The 19771-nt window shown below is 41.4% G+C and overlaps 1 protein-coding gene across 2 annotated transcripts in view; it reads right to left on the bottom strand.

Annotated features, from left to right (window-relative positions):
- Positions 1-6744: 6744 nt before the first annotated feature.
- The window catches only part of KHDRBS1 (KH RNA binding domain containing, signal transduction associated 1), a 34022-nt gene continuing 20995 nt past the window's right edge, over positions 6745-19771 (bottom strand). Inside the window, exons 9-11 of one of the 2 annotated variants that reach the window (XM_090269000.1) lie at positions 17514-17706; positions 14868-14924; positions 6745-7419 (exon numbers count right to left, since the gene is read on the bottom strand). In XM_090269000.1, coding sequence (XP_090125126.1) covers positions 17609-17706 — 98 coding nt within the window. In that variant the 3' untranslated portion in view covers positions 6745-7419; positions 14868-14924; positions 17514-17608. Of the gene's footprint in view, positions 7420-14867; positions 14925-15427; positions 17707-19771 lie in introns of both variants that reach the window. The other variant, XM_090269001.1, reaches the window with a different exon arrangement.

Here is a 19771-nt window from a genome sequence, read left to right as displayed (position 1 = left end):
GCCAATTATGAAGGGAAGCTGAATGGTTTTAGGAGTATTCTGTAGAAACCTGAGAACAAGCCATACTGGGAACTCATTTTAACTCGGGTCAATAAACTTTTTGAGTATCTAATACATCCTGGGCCTAGGGATACAGAGATGTCCCTCATTACTGGGGGAGACATAAAGAAGAGACAATAATTCATGGTACAGTGTGATAATATCAGTATGTATCAAGTTCAGGGGTGGATGAAAGGTGACTGACAGGGGTAGTAGGCAAGAGAGGGCTTTGTGAGAGATGAAATCAGAGCTGGTTTCTGAGAGATGAACAGGAATTTGCCTGTTATACACCTATGGGAGGAAGCAATAGCTTGAGTCTTACTGGAGATGGTGTCAGAGGAACATCTTGCTATGCATTTATTATGTGGAAGGTGCTGGATGTTGTACATGGTGAATACTCAGGAAATATTTGCCAAACATTGATTTTAGGGCATTCATACAACCCAGGGTAAGTGTTCACTCAAATGAACTCTTATGCATGTGGCCCATTACCTGTGGCTCCTGCTCACCTTGTACAGGTTGACTATTGATTTTGCCTGCCCAACATCTATTCATTCCTTTTTCTGGTAAGAACACTGTAATTCTCCCTCAGGGAACTACTCTTCCTTCCACTCAGTTCATGTGGTTTTGTGGGGGTGCTTTACTCTACAGTTCCACTGTAGGTAGAGGACTCTGGCCTGGTGAATCAAAGCATTCTATCCCTGCCACCCCATTGACAGTGAGTGACTGGTTGCAGGAAGAGGGGGAGGGCATGTCAGTGACCCACTGCAGGTCAAATGAAGTGCAACCCTATGGTCTTTGCTAGAAATATTGGGAAATAATTTTAACTTCTGGAATGGCTAAGCAAACAAGATACAAGTGTGAAACTCTTGGTAGGTATCTTGCTACTTTTAGGTAGAACTTAACTGACAATGAAGGAAACACAACCATATCTGAAGCCTTTATGTACTTTTTTTTCCTAAAAAGTATTTTATTTATTTTTAGAGAGGAGAAGGGAGGGAGAAAGAGAGGGAGAGAAACATCAATGTGTGGTTGCCTCTTGCACAGCCCCAACCAGGGACCCGGCCTGCAACTCAGGCATGTGCCCTGACTGGGAATCGAACTGGTGACCCTTTGGTTCGCAGGCTGGTGCTCAATTCACTGAGCCACACCAGCCAGGGCTTTATGGACTTTTCTATTACAAAGAGCCAGTTTGTGTTTGATGTCTGACAACTGCATCTGAAACAGTCCAGAATATATACTTCTATCACAGTCTCTAGCAGAAATATCTAGGGTCTAGTCTTTTCATATCTGCCTCCTACAGCCTCTCTGGGGAAAATAATTGTAAGATGGCAGGATGTTGATTAGGTTGTTCTCCAGATCTGTGGCCACACATCTCAGCTGTTTTGTGACCTTAAAGCCCTCACTTCCTTTCTCTGTCTTCGTTTCCTGACTAACTTGCTCTCTATTGATTCTTCCAGGAGTCTGAGTTTTTGAGGAAATGCTGCTGGCTCTAGGCCAGTCCTGTGTCACTGGCTGTCAGGAGTTGGAATCTTCCTTGGTGATGTTATTCTGGGGCCAAGGCTGGCATGTCTGTCCTCTAGATCAGTAATTTTCAACCTGGAATATGCAGACCTTTGGTGGTACATGGTGGGGGTGCAGAAACCACAGGACAGAACACAATACTGCTTTCTAGAGTGTCAGTTTAATTGGAAAATGGAAATGTAAGGCATTATTTTCAATATTAAAGTGTAGTTCTTCAGAGCACCTCCTCTGAGCCAGACTTAGATGAATTCAAATCCTGGCTCCACCACTTACTAGCTACATGACTTTAGGATTACTTAACCTCTCTGTGCCTCAGTTTCTCAAACTATAAGGGTAGTATCAGTACCTATCTTATGAAATTATGGTAAAAATTGTTAGTCTGTGTAAAGTATTTACACAGTGCCTGGTGCATAATAAATACTATTTAAGTATTAGCTATTACTGTTAAAACATGGACATATTATGAAGTACAAAGAAAACTAGTGTAATTTTAAGATCCAAGATTTTGAAGAAATGTCACCTGCAGTTCTGACCCAGCTTCCCAGGGATTTACTCTCACTTTCTTCTGCCAGCAAGAATATTTACATCTGTGGAGAAAAAGGAACCCCTATGCACTGCTGGTGGGAATGTAAGTTAGAGCAGCCACTATGGAAAACAGCTCTTCAAAAACTTAAAAATAGAACTACCATATGACCCTGCAATTCAACCTCTGTGTATCTATCCAAAAATTCTAAAAGATACATGCACCCTTATGTTCAGTGAGTATTATTTACAATAGCCAAGACATGGAAGCAATCTAAGTGTCTATTGGTAGATGAATGGATAATGATGATGTGATATACAGTGGCATATTACTCAGCCATTAAAAAGAATGAAATCTTGTCATTTGCAATGTGGATCAACCTAGAGGGTAATGTACTAAGTGAAATAAAGTCATACAGAGGAAAAGACAAACATTGTATGATTTCATTTATAAGTGGAATGTAAACAGCAAAAGAAATGAACAAAACAGAAATGGACTCATAGAGAACAAAATGATAGTTGCCAGAAGGGAGCGGGGGGATGGGTGGAATAGGTGAAGGGGAATGAGGTACAAACTTCTAATTATAAAATAATTAAGTCACAGGGATGTGATGTACAGCATAAGGACTATAGTCAGTATTATAATAATAACCTTGTATGGTGATAGATGGTTACTAGACTTAATGTAACCATTTTGTAAGGTATTTAAATGATGAATCACTATGCTGTACTACTGAAACTAATATTGTATATCAACTATATTTTTTTAATCCTTACCTGAGGATATGTTTATTCGTTTTAGAGAAACATTGATGTGGGGAAGAAACATCGATTGGCTGCCTCCAGTTTGCGTGCTGACCAAGGATTGTACCTGCAACCCTTTCGTGCACAGGACGACACTTCTAGCAATTGAGCCACCAGCCAGGGCTATCAACTATATTCTTTAAAAAAGAATACTTACATTTGATTTTTACTATAAGAGCCTATGAGAGACAATCCAGGTGAATTCATGTTCTTCACTTTTCAGGACCATTCTCACTTCATCTATATATTAGTCTCCTCTTCCACATCTTAGGGCCACCCACCCACTGTCAGCCAGACATCTGCCTTCCATGTCTTATACTTTTATTATTATGAAGATAATATATGCAAGCTTTAAAAAATAACAATTTCTTCCATTTTTCAAATATAAGATTTTGTTAGTAATGTACTTGGTGGGGGGTGGGAAATGAAGATGGAAGGAACAGCATAAATAAAGGTCCAGAGGTTATGTTCCAGAAAGGTAAGTCCATTTTGACTTGAGAGTTAATTGATGAGGCTGGAAAAACAGGTTACGCTTGTATCACTTGAGGATCTTGAATGTTACGTACACTGAAGAAGTTGATTTCAACTCTCTAAGCTTGTTTCATCTGTAGAATGAGTATAACTTCTGTCTTATTAAATTGTTGAGGATTAGTGACAGACCGAAGCAAAGAGATGGATGGAATATCTTATATAAGAAATGTAATGTCGACTCCCAGTCAGGGCACATGACTAGGTTGCATGTCAGGTCCCCAGTTGGGGGCACAAATGAGAGGCAACCACACAGTGACGTTTCTCTCCCTCTCTTTCTCCTTTCCCCTCTCTCTAAAAATAAAATAAACAAGAAACAAATAAATAATTAAAAAATAAAAAGAAATGGAATGGCACTGACTGGTGTGGCTCTGTGGGTTGAGCATCATCCCGCAATCAGAAAGGTCTCCATTTCGATTCCTGGTCAGGGCACATGCCTGAGTTGTGGGCCATATATTCCGACTGGGGCGTGCAAGAGGCAAATGATCGATATTTCTTTCCCTTCCCCTCTCTAAAAATAAAATCTTTAAAAAAGAAAGAAATGGAATGATTCTCATATAAGTTGGAGACAAAAATCCTTGGTTTAGAGCAAACTATCCTAACCTCGTCTCCACTTTTGACATCTTATATTCCTGCACGGCACATATCAACCACCACCACCAGAGGGTGCTCAGTACAAAGAATTCAGAGCTCCCAGCTCTACAGGAAAATTGTGGTGGGCAAGTCTGGGTAGGGATGTGTAATCCTGGACTCATCCAGAGCTTCTCAAATGGATGTAGGTCCCCCCTCTCTGGCACCCCCTTTCTTTCTTAGACCCATCCTAAACACAGGGGAAGGGCATACTGTTGCAACCTAGAGCTTAGCAGTTAGCTAGATATAAGATCTCCAGGATAGGGACTAGAGGATGAGGGCCAAATCTAGTTTGGGGGCTTGAATTTCTGTATCTCAAGTAAAAAGGGCTTTCACCAACTCTGCTTATAACTCGCTGAGCCCAGCTCCTTAAAATACCCAATGCCAGGCCAAGTAGTCTAGCTAGACCTGAGAACCTTAGAAAAGGAGCAGGGCTGCAGTGTGAGGAAGAGGGAAGGAGAAAAGGAGGCAGTGTCATATCTGACATTGCCTTGGGACTGAGCCCTTAGGTCTCCAAGAAAGGGTTATGGGGTCTAACTTCTCCAATCACGACTGCTTACTAATGTAGCATTTCAAAATTTTTACAAAACCTCCTTTGTTTTCTCCACTTACACTGAATTAAGCAGGGCTTTTTGTGTTGCAGATGTTAAAATGAAAACCTAGAGACATTTAGCAATTTACCAAGATCAAATAGCACTCAAGGGCAGAGCTGGGCCTGGAAGAAGGCAGGAGTGGCTTCTGAGGGGCCCAGGAAAGGGAGGGCAGGCCAACACAGCAATAGCCTCAGAACTGCAGCAGCAAGCACTGGCTCCAGGCCAGGCTTCATCCCGCCCCTCCAGGACCAGCTTTGCTGCTAGGCCCCAGGCTGCCAGCCCAGCCTCCGCACTCCCACCCGTCCCCTGAGAGCCCATCACCCTGGCAACAGCCAGAGAAAAGCCCAGCTAAAATATTTATGGCTCAAAACAGTCCAGAGGCTTCCGACAGGAGGAGGGGAAAAGTTTGATGTCATTCCTCCTCTGCTTGCAGGGGAGGTGACTGACATGCAGGACAGCTGCGTGTGTGGGCCAAGCCCAATAGGTCAGGCCTCTCCAAGGAAGCTCACCAAGGCTCTAAGTGTTAATGAGAGGAGGGAGGAGTCTGTATGTGATAGACATGACAGGTGACAGGACTGGGTAAGAAAACACAAGTCAGAAAGAGGAGGAAGGAAACTCAAATTTTTAGAAGTATTATGTATAGACCCTGTGCTAGGTATTTCACACATATTCCATTTGCTTCTCAGATCCCATTCAGTGGGTAGCGATTATTATTCTACTTTTATGGAGTAAAGAGGCTCAGAAAAATACACAGCAAGTGATGAGCTAGGATTTGAATCCAGATCTGCGACTTTTCTGTACAATTCTTTGGCTCCCAAATAGGTAACCTGCATTTGGGGGTTAAGCATATGGCTGCCTAGGAACTTCGTGCTCGCTTCTCAGATGGTGATCCTAAGCTCTGTGGCTCCATTTATCTGTTACCAGGATGTCATCTGGCTCCCTAACTCCTCAGCCCAAACTTTTTCCCTACCTGCTAAACTGAAGCAGGTCCTCAAATGGTAGATGAAGGAACTCTGGTCACAAGGGAAAGACCTAAGAGACCAAGAAACTAAGGAAACTGCAGCCTCAGTGGCCAATCCTGGACTGAGTCTCATTGTAAACATAGGTTGACAAACTCATCTCAACTTGCCTGGAACTTTCCTGGTTTTAGTACTGCAAGTTCTACGTCCCAGGAAACCTCTCAGTTCTGGGTAAACCTGATAGTTTGTCATCCTTAATAAATCTCTTACACAAAGCTTTACTGCTTCGAAATAGTTGTGACTGGAAGAGGTACAAACAGGTCAAAAGCAGAGACTAGGAAAATCTGATAAACTCCCCGCACCCCACCCTGCTTTTTAAACCTCAGGTACGTTATTTATCTTCTCAAACCTGTTTCCTCATATATAAAATTAGTGTAATGGATTGGATTAAGTGAAACAGGGAATATAAATGCTTGATATAGTACCTGGTACATACTAAGGATTCAATACATTAGCTATTATTCATAGTAATCAATAGTGAAGATAAAAATGTGCTCAGAGGTTAAATAACTTACCCAAAGTAAATCAACAGATTTCAATATCCCTTTTCTGCTAAGAATAAATCTAAGCTTATTAGAATGCCTCAGCCTATTAAAAGGCAGACAGGCTCACCCTGGTTGGGTAGCTCAGTTGGTTAGTGTTGCCTGATATACATTAAGGTTGTGGGTTCGATCCCCAGTCAGGGCACACACAATAATCAACCAATGAATGCACAAATAAGTAGACCAACAAATTGATGTTTCTCTCTCTCTCCCTCCCTAAGAGAGAGAGAGGTTTTCTCCCCAAATGCAGCCCCTTCCCCTTGATCCCTTGTTAGGATAAATAGCCAAAGGCATTAAGGGAAGAGTGCAATAGGAGAGATCCCTAACCTCTCAGGGAGCTCAGTGTAAAACCAGCCTAGAACATTAGGTCATAAGAAACCAGAAGTCTGTAGCAAAAGGCTGACTTTCAAATCCTTCAGGAGAAAAAAATAGGGTAAACAGCTAGCATAATATAACTGGAAGAAAGTGGGAGCTACACGGGGGTGGGGGGTGGGCAGGGGCGCTTTGGCTCTCTCCCAAAGTTAATAGAAGCTACCAGAGTGGGACCATTCATCACTTGACCAAACCTTTATTGAGCCCCTCAGTGCCAGATATTTGTTGGGAATGATACAGTACAGAGGTAAAGCCCTACCCTTAAAGAGCTTTTTGAACTCGTAATTAACCATGAAGAGAAAAACAGGTGCAAAGTTTAAATAACTTGCCCAAAATAAATAACCTTCTCACTTGACTTCCCTCAGCCTGTTCGAGATGGTGACTAGTCTCTCCCCAGGAGCCCTCTGGAAGTGTCCAAGGGCTCCCAGGCTGGCACCCACAACACAGGTGTGGCAGGGAGGGAAACAGGAGATGGCCGGGTATTGGTAGGGTGTTTCAGCCAGTTCTACTGGAGGCTAAGGGGAAGCAGGCAAACTGGAAATGACACAATAGGACTTGCCAGTTTATTCAGATTTAGAAGGCCATGCTGAGGATACTGTTAAGTCCCCTTCAACTCTTTCAAGTTCTGAGCATGTTTAACTGTGAGTATCCCAGTCCCCTGCAGCCCTGAGCACTCCATTCTGGGTCTAGAGACTCTTAGGGGATCCTGGCTGGTTTTCTGTGGGTGATCAGACAGATCAAAGAGGTGGGTGAGAAAAGACTGTTGATCTCTCTTGGGTTTCTGTGCTCAGCAAATGCCCTTGACACAGCAGGCAGCTCTCCTGGTTTCCAGAGTCCTCCTGATAGCTGCAAAGACACAGGCAGAAAATTAAGAAACATGAAGCTGCCATATCAGAGGCATTCCCAGCCTCCCACATGGCCAGGCTGCCTCCTTTATAATCTCCCCACCCCACAGCACAACTGCAGTTGTTTCATTCAGTACAAGGTTCCTAGGTGCACAGATGAGCAGAAAGTAGAAGTTCACAGCCTATGAGCTCTTTTCATGTCAGTCAGGCAAATAGACCCACACACCTCATATCTCCCAGGCCTGACCATGCCTGAGCTGAGTAATCCAGGGCAGAATCAACTAAACCTCTGGGGCTTTTAGTTATACAAGCTTTGGGATCTCCAGCAATACAAAGGGGAAAATTCTTTGTGCTCTCTCAGAGATGTGAAAAAGACATAGATGAACAAAGAGCTTTTAAAAGCCGTTGGAAGAAAGGAAATGGGGAAATAGGCATTTTCTAGTACCTCAATCCTATGTTTAGGGGGTCCAAACTCTTCTGACCTTATGAGGAGTTCATCCCAGTCCCAAGTAATCAGTGTTATCCACAGAAGATACATATCCTAAGCTTGTGGCACAGGACAGGGTCCCGATCTCATACCAAAGCCTGTAGGAGTGCTCCCATCTTAAAAAACGGCACTATCATTCTCCTAGCTGTTCCAACCAGTAACCTCGGAGCTCTCCTCTTCTCCCACAACTCATCAATTACCAAATGATATTCATTCTCTCTCTTGAAAGTTCTTGAATCCATTTACTTCTCCACATTTTCACTACTACCACCGTACTAGAGGTCTTTTTCACTTCTTGCCTAGACTATAATCCATTCTCTACTCAGGAGCAAATGAAATTCAAAAAGCAGCAATCTAATCATGTCATTTTGCATTCCTCTCCGGATTCAATGGTCGTCAGTGATGACCACAGGGTAAGGTCCAGATTTTTACCTCACCTTCAACCTGCCTCAGTCCTACCCTCTGCCTAGAATGTGCTCCATGCTCATTCCCAAGCCATCACCCAAGTGCTCTATACCCGGTTCCCTTCAAGATGTCAGCTTAAATATCACTTCCTTTAAGGAAATCCCATTAGGTTAGCTCCATTTGTGCCCTCATGGCACCCTATTCTTTTTCTTTCATAGCACTGATGATCACAACTGATATGATGTGTTATTTATGATAGTACTATCTGTTTAGTGTCTGTCTCCCCAAAGATACTGTAACCTCCATGAGGCCAGGGACCAATTTTATCTTGTACATTTGCCACTGACTCTCCAGTGTCTATGGAGCACATAGTAGGTGTTCTGATTTGTAAGAGTGAATGCATTAAGAAAAATGAATAAAAGGGGCCATGTGTACTGATATCTGGAGAGAAGTTTATGATGAATCATATCAGAGCACAGGTATTTCTCCTTCTCAAAGGCAAATGCAATTTGTTTCCTACATTTTAACCCTAGAGAGCCTGAGAGATGAGTAGCAACCATTTTGTAACTAAAGCTGGGCCATGAATAGGAAGCGTGAGCCTGCAGGATTCAGAAGACCCCAGAAAAGAATTACCCCTGTATCTGAGCCCAAATGCTTTTTATCTCAAATTCTCACACATGGTGCCTGGGGAGGGGTGGGTGGGGAGAGACTGGCTATCCCAAGTTGGGCCAAGGTGGGCTCTAGAGGTTGACAAGGGAACAGCTAATTCAGGTTATCTTAATACAGTATGAACAGAAACAGTGCCTACGTTTCTGGCAATGTGTTCTATGTAGTTGATTAATCTGGGGCAATAGCCTGGCCATGACTTACACTCTGGGTAGAACACATCTCAAACAGGCTGTCTTTTTTCAGGAGTCCCCATGACCTCCCCAAATCTGCCCTGGAAATGGCAAGGCCTCCTTGAAGCAAAAAACTCCCTAGGTCTAGATGACAGAAGCATAAGGATAGCTTTCGTACCTGCCTGAAATGCAGCCAAAGACAATCACCACAGCTTAGGCTAGTAATGAGCAGGACACCTACTGCTGAGAGGCTACTGCATTTGTAGTCAAGGAATGTCAAGAGGCTAAATCCCAGCAGCAGCACAGTTATGAAATTCAGATGCCTTCCCAATACAAGTCTCCCTCCTTCTAGAAACGAGAGCTGCAGTTGGCAAAACAGGGGATGAGAATACATCATCCATCCCAGAGCCAGAACACGGCACAGAGTAGAAGACCTGCAGCCCAGGGGTTGGAAAATTGATTCTAGATGTCAGGGAACATAATCTGCTCCCCATTACCAGATTTAAAAAAGGGGGTTGGCCTGCTAGTTGAATGTAACGTCCTTGGGAGCCCAGGGCAGCAATAAGGCCACAATAGAACTAGGGTGCACTGCCCACCAAAGGCCTTTGCTTCCTAAAGGGCGTGAGGCCGGGGAACAAGCTGTGGAACAAAAGAAGTAGTTAGGCAGTGCAGTGCACTTCCTCCCCTCCTCCCCACAGCTGCTGTCTGAAGACAGCTGTATCCAGACTGTCTGCTCAAGGCTATTAAATATTCATCAGATGCTTGCTAGCTTTAAACATGAAACGACTATTAATCTGAATAGCAAGAGGTAGATAAGGGTCTGGGGGGGGGGGAGAGAAAGAGAAAGAGAGAATGAATGAGTATGAAGAGAATATGAATATACGCTTAGATGGGTACAATTCTTTTAAGTCTAGGAATATGGAAACTAAGCCAGGGGTACACATCCTTGTGCACCAAAGCTGGGAACTACTTTCAGTGTAAACCAATCTTCTTGTTACCACTCTAGACACAGAGGCGGCGGCTCAGTGGAAGCAGAAAAACTTGGGTCAAAGATCCACCTTTTGGACCCTGTGGTCATCCTAACCTGTACACATCAGTTTTCACTTTCCCAGGATAATCCTCTTTTCACAGGATTGTTTGTGAGAATTAAATGGGATCTGTATGAGATATTCCCAGCACAGAGCACAGAATTAAGAGCTTCCTTCATTTAGGACAGAGCAATGAGAGCAAAGTTTCTATCAGTGGAGAATCAGAGTTTTGGTCTCCAGTTCACAGGGCGGGTGAAAGGGATAGGATCTGGGAAGACTATCAAGACATGGTGAAGGCTTAGCATCCTACCGTCATAGCCCAAGCACTATCTGAGAGATAAATTTCCTGTCTGAGGAAGAACCAAAAGGCCTTCAGATAAGAGGGAGGAAGAAATGCAAGGTGAGGGGAGACTATCCCCTTCACTCTACCACGAAGGAGTGGTGCCACTTACAGACGGCTTTTTCTTCTGGTCCCCTTACTTCCCTACCTCACCAGCGCAATGGCAAACACAAGTGGATTCTTGTTCTGAAGACCTCCAATAGCTCCCTAAACTTTAGAATAAAGTCCAAATTCCTTGCCTAACATTTAACTTTTCAAAACTGGCACTAACCCACTCTTCCAGCCTCTATTTATAGCTAAATGAATTGGGTGTTTACTATGTCATGTTGAATGTTTTACACATATTCGTTCACTCAATTTTTACAATAATGTTGTAAAATGAATATTATCCCATTTTACAGATGATAAAACTGAGACTTGGAGAGGATAACTCACTCATCCAAGTTTCCAAAGCTAGCAGCTTTGGAGGAGGCAGAATTTGAAATTAATCTGTTTAAAGCATAGTAAAGGGCTATGTTAACCTATTTGTCTGGTAAATTCTTAGTTATACTTTAAGACTCAACTTAAATTTTGTCACTCCCCTTCTCCTGCAGGCTCCCTGATACTCAGTTCAGCAACAGAAACGATCATACACTACCGTAACTGTGTAAGACTTACTCTCTCTCATTAGACTGTTTTTTGAAGGCAGAGACTATGAACTGCTGTAGACCGAGCACAGCCAGCACAAGAGCCAAAATGACATCAGCAAATGTTCACTGCATTAATAGTAATATTCTTGCAGAATAAGCCTCCTTTCAGGATATAGAATGACTGTACAAGCTCCCTGGGATGGTTCTGGCCGATGGGTAAAACTCCTTAATTCCAATATAACCTAATCGTTAAGACTGATCCTAGACTCTAATATCAGACTGCCTGAGCTTGAATCCCAGCTCTGCTACTTAACAGCTTCATGACCCTGGAAAAGTGATTTAATTTTTCAGGGCGCCAGTTTCATCACTGCATAAAAATAGGATAATAATAGCTATTCTACATATGGAGAAGACAGTGCATGGCACACAGTGAAGAATGATAGAATTGACAAAATGCCAGAGTAGCTAAAACATATTTTTTTCATATTTTAACATCTCTGAAATCAGGATGCATCTTACATTCAATATAAAAAGAAACCACTCTGTTGGTTTAATTCTTTTCTTTCTTTGCAGTACTTAATAATATATCTTATAATAAATGGCCCCAGTGTCAATGTAGTATTTTATAGGAACTGCATATTTTCAGCATAGAAAATGGCCTTTGGTGTGTACAAAAATGTTTGTAGTCTTTAAATGCGTGAATAATATGGTGTATGAATTATATCTCAATAATCCTAACACGTCCTTAATTTACATGAGCAGAAGCTAATCAGAGACTGCAAACTGGTAGGCTACAGGTAGCATCTGACTTATAGTAGATGTTTAACAGGGCCTGATACAAATCTGAGCAAACATTAAACAACTGGTATATAAAATCCAAATTTCTAGTTTTTCTTGAAAATCAGATCTAGCAAGTTTAACAAAAAACTTTGGAGCTGGGAAAGAACATGAATGAAAGTGATCTTCAAATACTTAAAAGGATATTCAGGAGTTCAAAGAAGAATCAGTATAAGTTACTGGAGTGACTAATTTAATGTTAAGGGAAAACTTCCAACACTTGGAGCTGTCCTAAACGAAATGGGCTGCTTTTGGAGGTAATGTTTCCTATCACTAATAGGAGGTACTAACACATGCTGTAACATGGGTCAACCTTGAAAACATATGCAAAGTCAAAGAAGCCAACCACACAAGGCATATATTATACAATTCTATTTATTTATAAATATTTTATTTACTTATTTTTAGAGAGAGGGGAAAGGAGAAAGAGGAAGATGAAGCATTAATGTGCAACAGAAACATTGATCGGTTGCCTCTTGCATGTCCCCAACTGAGGCCTGTGCCTGCAACCCAGGCACGTGCCCTGACCAGGAATCGAACCTGCGACTTTCCGTTTGCTGGCCAGTACTCAATCCACTGAGCCATACCAGCCAGGGCTACAATTCTACTTATATGAAATGTTCAAAATAGACAAATCCATGGAAACAGAAAGTGGACTGATTAGTGGTTGCCAGGGGCTGGGGAGAGAGGGGAATTAGAAATGACCTCTAACAGGTATGGGAGTTCTTTGGGGTAATGGAAATTTTCTGAAATTAAGTAGTAATGATGGTTGCACAGCACTGTGCATATTCTAAAACCAACACACTGAATGCTTAAAAACGGTTAAAATGGTAAATTTTGTTATGTGAATTTTAGCTCATAAAAGAAAAAGGTAGAAAAATCAAATGAGGTAATCATTATTAACTGCTTAGGATATTATGATGCACACAGTGATAAAATTAGCTATTATTATCCACTTCATTTGATGATAAATGAGAGGATTTTGTTTTTGTCAAAGACAGAGGCTATGATGAGGCAGAGCCAGGACATGGCCCAGTCTTGCCTGGCTCTAAATTAGCATATAGAACTGTAATAAGTTCACAGGTACTGGCAGAAGGTTATAGAAAACACTGAGACCAACTGACTAAACTACACAACCAGAAAAGGCAGACCACAAACAGGTCTTGGTCTGCCAACAATGGAACCTGCCTTTCCAAGCACAAATTATAGGCTAAATGACAAAAAACATTTCTCCAAAATTGCTATTTTCTTTTTTAAAGATTTATTTACTTTTTTAGAGAGAGGGGAAGGAAGAAACATAGGGAGAGAAACATCAATGTATGAGAGATGCATGGTTGCCTCTCACATGCCACTGACTGGAGGACCTGGCCTACAACCACTGAGCCACACCAGCCAGGGCAAAATTCTGTTCTTAAGACTACCCTAGGTGGAGTTGAGACTAACTTTTCTGCTTTCGTGGGCTTTCCCTTAAATTTTCCAATTCGTGTGACCAACATCATATTCAGGACTTTCTGGGTGCCCTTTAACCATGTTCAAGACAAACAGGCCTCCTCAAAGTCTCCAAATCTCAGAGGCTCCTAGCTAAGAGGGAGGCTTGGAAGAAATAGTGTCCAAGCATGCAAATTTCTCTGTCAAAGGCTGTAAGTGCCTTTGTCTTACCTAGGTAGATCTTGTCTCCTCAGTGCCATCACAACCCTAACAACTCATTCAGAGGCAGGGGGAAAAATCACCCAGTTAGTTCCTTGATGGCTTCAAGCAACAGTAAGGCTTATTCAGTTGTCAGAGTGAGCCCAACTACCCAAACAAGTGAGTTAAAAGTTTTTTAGGGGAAGAACACTATTTACTATGTGTAAGTCACTCAGTTGGTTGACTTATATATAGAATGTCTTCAGTTTGCCAGCCACTGAGAGGTGCACAATATTAGCATCTTCCTTCTTAGATGTGGAAATAAATTAAGTGATTTCTTTTAGATCACTACGGAAAAGATAGCTCATAGATTTAACTCTAGGTTTTTGTCAGGTTCCATGTCCTTTCTACTATAAAATAATATCCCTACTAGGGGTTTCCAAAGTGTAAAAAATACCCCTTTCCCTTGATTATAAGCAGTATAGTATTGTGTAAGTCAAGATGTTAGGTTCTGGCAACACAAACTTGGACTTGATTACTGATACTACTAATCATGTGACCCTGGGAAGTCACCCCACCTAATTACATCTCTGTTACTTCTGTAAAACACAGATATTACTGGACAACTGTTTTTTGGCTGCTTATAATCCATTTCCCTTCCTAGTAACACCCTGCCTTCCTTTTGTGGAATGACCTTTCTCTTATTGCATACTGCTGAAGTATGGTCATGTGACCCAAGCTAATCCAGTCTGACATTCCCTCCCTAGAACTTGAATCTTGAGGGAGAAAGAAACCAAACATGACTAGTTTACTTATTCCAGCAATAGTGCTTAGCAGCTATTGCTGCCTCTGGACCACTCCCGTGGTCTAACATTGCTATTTCAGTTCTCTGCAGCCACTGTGGTTCCTACGCCAGATTTTCTAGTTTTCACACTTGATCTGTGAGCCCTAACATCTAATAAATTCCCTTTTGTTTACATTAGCCATTTTGTTGCTTACAACCAATGAACTCCAAAAGAAACACTGCCTTATTAGGTTACTGACAAGATAGAGAGGAATTCAATAGCTGTAAATTGATACTGTCTAGTTATTACAAGTAAATTCCGTATGTATTGTAAACAAACATAACAACATGGTCATATTGTGACTATGATACAAATGACACCCACTGATCACCTCCCAGGCTACCTCTTGGCAGAACTATTTTATAGTTAGGATAAAAGTCCCACATCCTTAATAGAAAGCCTCCTTAACATACCTGACATGGGTCTTCACTACCCATTCTACTCCAGAAATGTCTTGAGTTTTTGATGACCTGAAAATGGAGAATTAAGAGATTAGTCTTTTGAAGAGGAAGTTTTAAAGACATACAAAATAAAAGATAGAGATCCTGCATGCAGTTTACACATTACAGGAGAGAAACATGCAACTTTAAGGAAATTTTAAGTAATATTTCATTGTGAATATCAATAACCTATAGGGGCTCATCCTTGTACATTTTAAAATAGCTGAGCAGAAAGCTTTACTTTGGGGAGCAGATCTAATCTACAGTCATTGAAATTTTACATTGTGTCATTTAAGATGTCAGACTTTGTGCCCAGGTTACATTACAGTTCACTTGTGATGGGCAGGATTATTAAGAGTTATGGCTAATTTATGCGGCAGCATATGGTTTTTCTTTTTACAGCTATTTTTATTAAACAAGTTTTGCAAAGTTTTAACATTAAAATTAACAGCTAAAGAATTGTTTATGCAAGTTGCTGTCACAGTTTATGTAAAAGAGAAATATGTGCTATTAAAATCAGACATTTAGGTTACCTTTGGTTTTTTGCGATGCATGTTAGCTTTACACATCCTGATTCTCTTGCGATAATTTTCCTTTAAAAAGGGGGGTATAGAGTGATCTCTTTTCATCAAAACAAGACATAATGCCCTGAAAGCTGACTTCAAACCATGGTTGAAAATTCAGTTATTTACACTTTATCACAATCTACAAATACATTTTTTTGTTGGTGTGTTTTAAAAGAAAAAAAAAAAAAAGTCCATCATGCACTGCTGCAGGCAGCTTGGCACTTCATACAAGAGGATTTTTCACCCCCGAGCAGTTTTAGGTGGCTCGCTTAGAGAAGGCATGCAAACCCTGAAAATGGACAGAGCAGTGGAAACAGGGCCAACCAATTCCATCATTTCCTCCTGAGCTCAGGGGGAGTACGGAGCCAGCCTATCACACCAGATCCTGTCCCAGCCCGGATGATTTATTAACAGTGTTTCTGGGATTAGAAGGGAAACCTTTAAGGGCACACAGGGTTTGCTGAATTCTCATCTCCAGAAGCACGTGCTATCCCTTTCCAAGCTCACAGAGATCATTTGGTGTCGCTCTTAGGACCACCTAGGGGATCTACAGGAGATGCAAACAACAGTGGCTGGCACTTTAAATAAATACTGATGCCTCTGTATGGAAACCAATCCAAGTTTTGGTTTAGTTGGGTTTTTCTCCCCAGAAATTAGATCTTGTGATAGGGTTAGATAAAACTGTTTTCAACAACTTCCAGGGGGTGAAAAAGCTTTGGTTATTTTTAAACTAAAACTTAACAACTCGATAAACTTTTTTTTGTAAACTTAAAATAAAATCCCCACCACCAGTTTTAAGAATGTCTCCAACTTTTAACAAGCCCATTAACTTTAGAATTAATTTAAGTTTATTTGAAAGAGAAAGCTATTTTATTGTCCACCCACAAAAATGACAATTCATCACATTTACTTTGATTAAAAAAGGACTAAACTTTATTGACAAACTGCTGCAGACATTTTGACATAAGTTTAAGCTACCTATTTAGGCAGACTTACACATGTAGCATTTAATCTTCCAAGAACAAAATGGGAGGATGGTACAAATCCAATTAGGACTTTAACTTATGTACAAAGTGGATTTTGATTCCTTTTTCATTCAGCTGCAGTGTCCCTTTTTATATCATGCTAGTGTTGAGACATACTTGACTACCTTGGGAACAGTTCAATATTAATAACCGTCAACTTAAGAAAATCACCAGCTTTTGGCCCCAGTGTCCAAGTGAGCTTTTCATGGAGTGCAGAATCTCAGATGGACAAAATACTTTCTTTTTAAACACTGAAATTTTAATTATTAGTACTGTTATTGAAAGATAGTTTTTGCCTAAAAAGCTCTGCATCAAATTCAATTTAGGTGGCCAGCCCCTCCCCACCAATCAACCTCTTCAAAACCTACTCTCCACTAAGTATCTCTCAACACTGTATGTCTGGGGCTAGATTTCAAAACCCACATAATGAAAAAGCCATTTTTACAAACCTAATCTTATTGTTTTTAAGTCAATTATTGTTAAAAATTGCATTAACTATTTAATTCACGAGGATCTTTCATATTAAAATTTAACCTTATGATTCAACCGCCATGTGCTTTTAAAGGAAACATTTTTAGAGACGTCTGAGCTCACTTTTACATGGTGGCACCTACTGCCGTTAACATTTGTGATTTTAAATCTTAAACAGCCCTGAATTTTGAAATGTAGCCTAGTTTGGGATTCTGCAACTACAACTATACGGGATGTCTCAAATCAAAACTAAGATAAAGTTAACAAGCCTTAACTTCAGAACCTTTAAGCAAGCAATGTCACTTTTGAAACTAACAGGTTTGTGGCTTTTTTTTTTTTTACTCAACTTCTTTTTTTTATTATAAAAGGTACATTTCTGTTTATATTTAAACAACAAAGAAAAAAGCATCTACACACTTAAAAAAATTAAGTCGATATTCCTAAATCTATTTTAACTCATTTTAAAATACTACATACAGAAGCCAGAATGCAGAGTTAAGAATGGAGTAAGGTGGGGAGAAGAAGGGGACCACGAAGAAAAACACTTAGACAATTACTTGTCTGTTGTGGGTAAAGCAACAGGAATCCTGGGAGATACAAGAAATCAGTAACAACTTTGCTCATAACTGATATTTTCCCCTCATGTTTGTTTTTAATAACGTCCATATGGGTGCTCTCTGTATGCTCCCTTCACTGGCCTAGCTGGAGGGGCCTTCAGTGATGGCCTGGTCCCATTCCAGTCGTCTTGGCCTATGGAGAAAGTAAGAACAGTTTATAAATCATGTGCTAATGGCATTTGGGGACGAGCAGAGGTAAGTCGCCTGTTAAAGAAACACTGCTTGAGCCCTGGCTAGTGTGGCTCAGTGGATTGAGCGCCAGTCTATGAACCAAAAGGTCACCAGTTTGATTCCCAGCCAGGGCACATGCCTGGGTTGTGGGCCAGACTCCCCAGTTTGGCGGGGGGTGGGGGGGTGGTGAGAGAGGTAACCCATCCATGTATCTTGCATATTGATGTTTCTCTCACTCTCTTTTCCCCTCCCTTCCCCTCTCTCTAAAAAGTAAGTAAATAAAATCATTAAAAAAAGAAAGAAAGAAGGAAACAGTGCGCTTTGTTCCCAATATCTTCCTATCTCCCTAGTGGTCCATGTTTTCCCCCCCACTTTGCTCTCCTGAGCAGCTTAGGCAACTTCCCAACTAGAGCACAGTTTTGAGTTGACAGAAGGGAACAGCTCAAAAAAGGGCTTGGCGTAATCTCCAGCAAAGAGGCTCTCTACAGGCAATGTAATCTATACTTCAGCCTCCAAACCTCAATAAAAACAACACTTGCTGAGACAGTGAGGAAATCAATCTCAGTGGGTCTGCAATGCCCTTTCCTATTCCCAAAGCAATCAGACAGTCTGAGGTAAGGTGAACTTATGTAAGTTTTTCAGACTGGAAGCAGCTAGCTCCCTTTCCATGCAACAGCAAGTCGGGTTTCCCTGTGGAAGTGTCCTCTGGCTCTCTGGGAAAAGCAAGCAAGGACCATTTCTCATGAGGCTCTCCAGCAGCAGAGCTGAGGTCCACTGCTCTAACAGAGGGAAGTACAATTAAGTGTGTTTAGAGCACTGATCAGGATAATTCATTATTTCCTTTCTTATGCCAATAATCCAGAGAAGCCAGACAACATGGGTGACTTCCTCAAATGGTTTTCCTTACTGATAGGGAAAAGGCTGAGGGAGAGAATCACTTCCAGAGCTGACCTCCCATAAAAATTAGTTGTGTTTATAAGCTTATTCTTCCCACTCACTGCTACACTTGACCCATGCCAGTTCATTCCTGAAGTTATTTCTCTAGCTGCCTGCATTCACAAACATGTGCCTCCATCACTATAGGTTTAAAACCCCCATATGGATCTAAAGTCACACAAAACCCTATTTATGCCTATTTCTATGCATTGTGCAATAGATATGTCCATCACTTTCCAAGTTGCTTCTGGGTACCAACAAGACAGTTTATTTTTCTAATTCTGTTTATAAAGGCAGAAATCAGAACAGATTAACCACAGCAACATCATATCAGGAGCACAAGGAGCAGTCTGCCTCTTTCAGTCCAGTCTTTTATCCAGCAAAACAGAAATGCAATTTAGTCAACACATACAGGGGCCCCATTATGCTGCCTAACTGATGGAGGGAAATACTCCAAGGCAATCATACCGCCCTTCTAAATAATGGCATATGAGTAGATCAGTGCAGTGTTACTGATGGCAACTGCCCAGTACCATTTAGCTAGTGAAAACTGTTCCCTGGACAAGTACCTGATTGGCTACTACATAATGTGCTGAGGAGTTGAGCTTAGCTTGTCCATCTGTGGGAAGCCCTAACAAGTTCCCCCTTTTCAGCTAGAGGAAGGGGGAGAGACTGTCAAATGGTATCTTAAGAAGAACTGTCAACTGCTGAATCCGTTGTCAAGGATTCTGAAATTCCTTCAGGTATGTTTAAAATACATCACATTTGAAAGGCTGCTCTCTCTCTGCATCTACTGCCATATGGCACTCCCTCTGGGGCCCATTAACACAAGGCCATAATTGGCTCTGGAGCAATGTGTTTTTAACCAAACCTCAGGGAAGGTAGTTTGGTCGTACAGCCATTCCAGCCTCTACAGCTCTCCTGGGATCAAGGAATGAGTTGAGATGACTTTATGACAGTAAGAATCTTGGTGCCAGTACTGCCCTAAATTGGCTCCTATAGCCTCCAACCTTAGTCTAATAGGTGCTATTCTTGCCCCAATCTGCTTTCGCTAGGTACCTACAATCTACTTCCCTTCCAGCTATTACTTC

The sequence above is a fragment of the Furipterus horrens genome, unplaced genomic scaffold (assembly GCF_987537825.1).
Source record: "Furipterus horrens unplaced genomic scaffold, mFurHor1.1.pri manual_scaffold_3, whole genome shotgun sequence".
Classification (NCBI taxonomy): domain Eukaryota; kingdom Metazoa; phylum Chordata; class Mammalia; order Chiroptera; family Furipteridae; genus Furipterus; species Furipterus horrens.
Note: the sequence above shows the minus strand (reverse complement) of the source record. Positions and strands in the feature narration are given on the sequence as shown.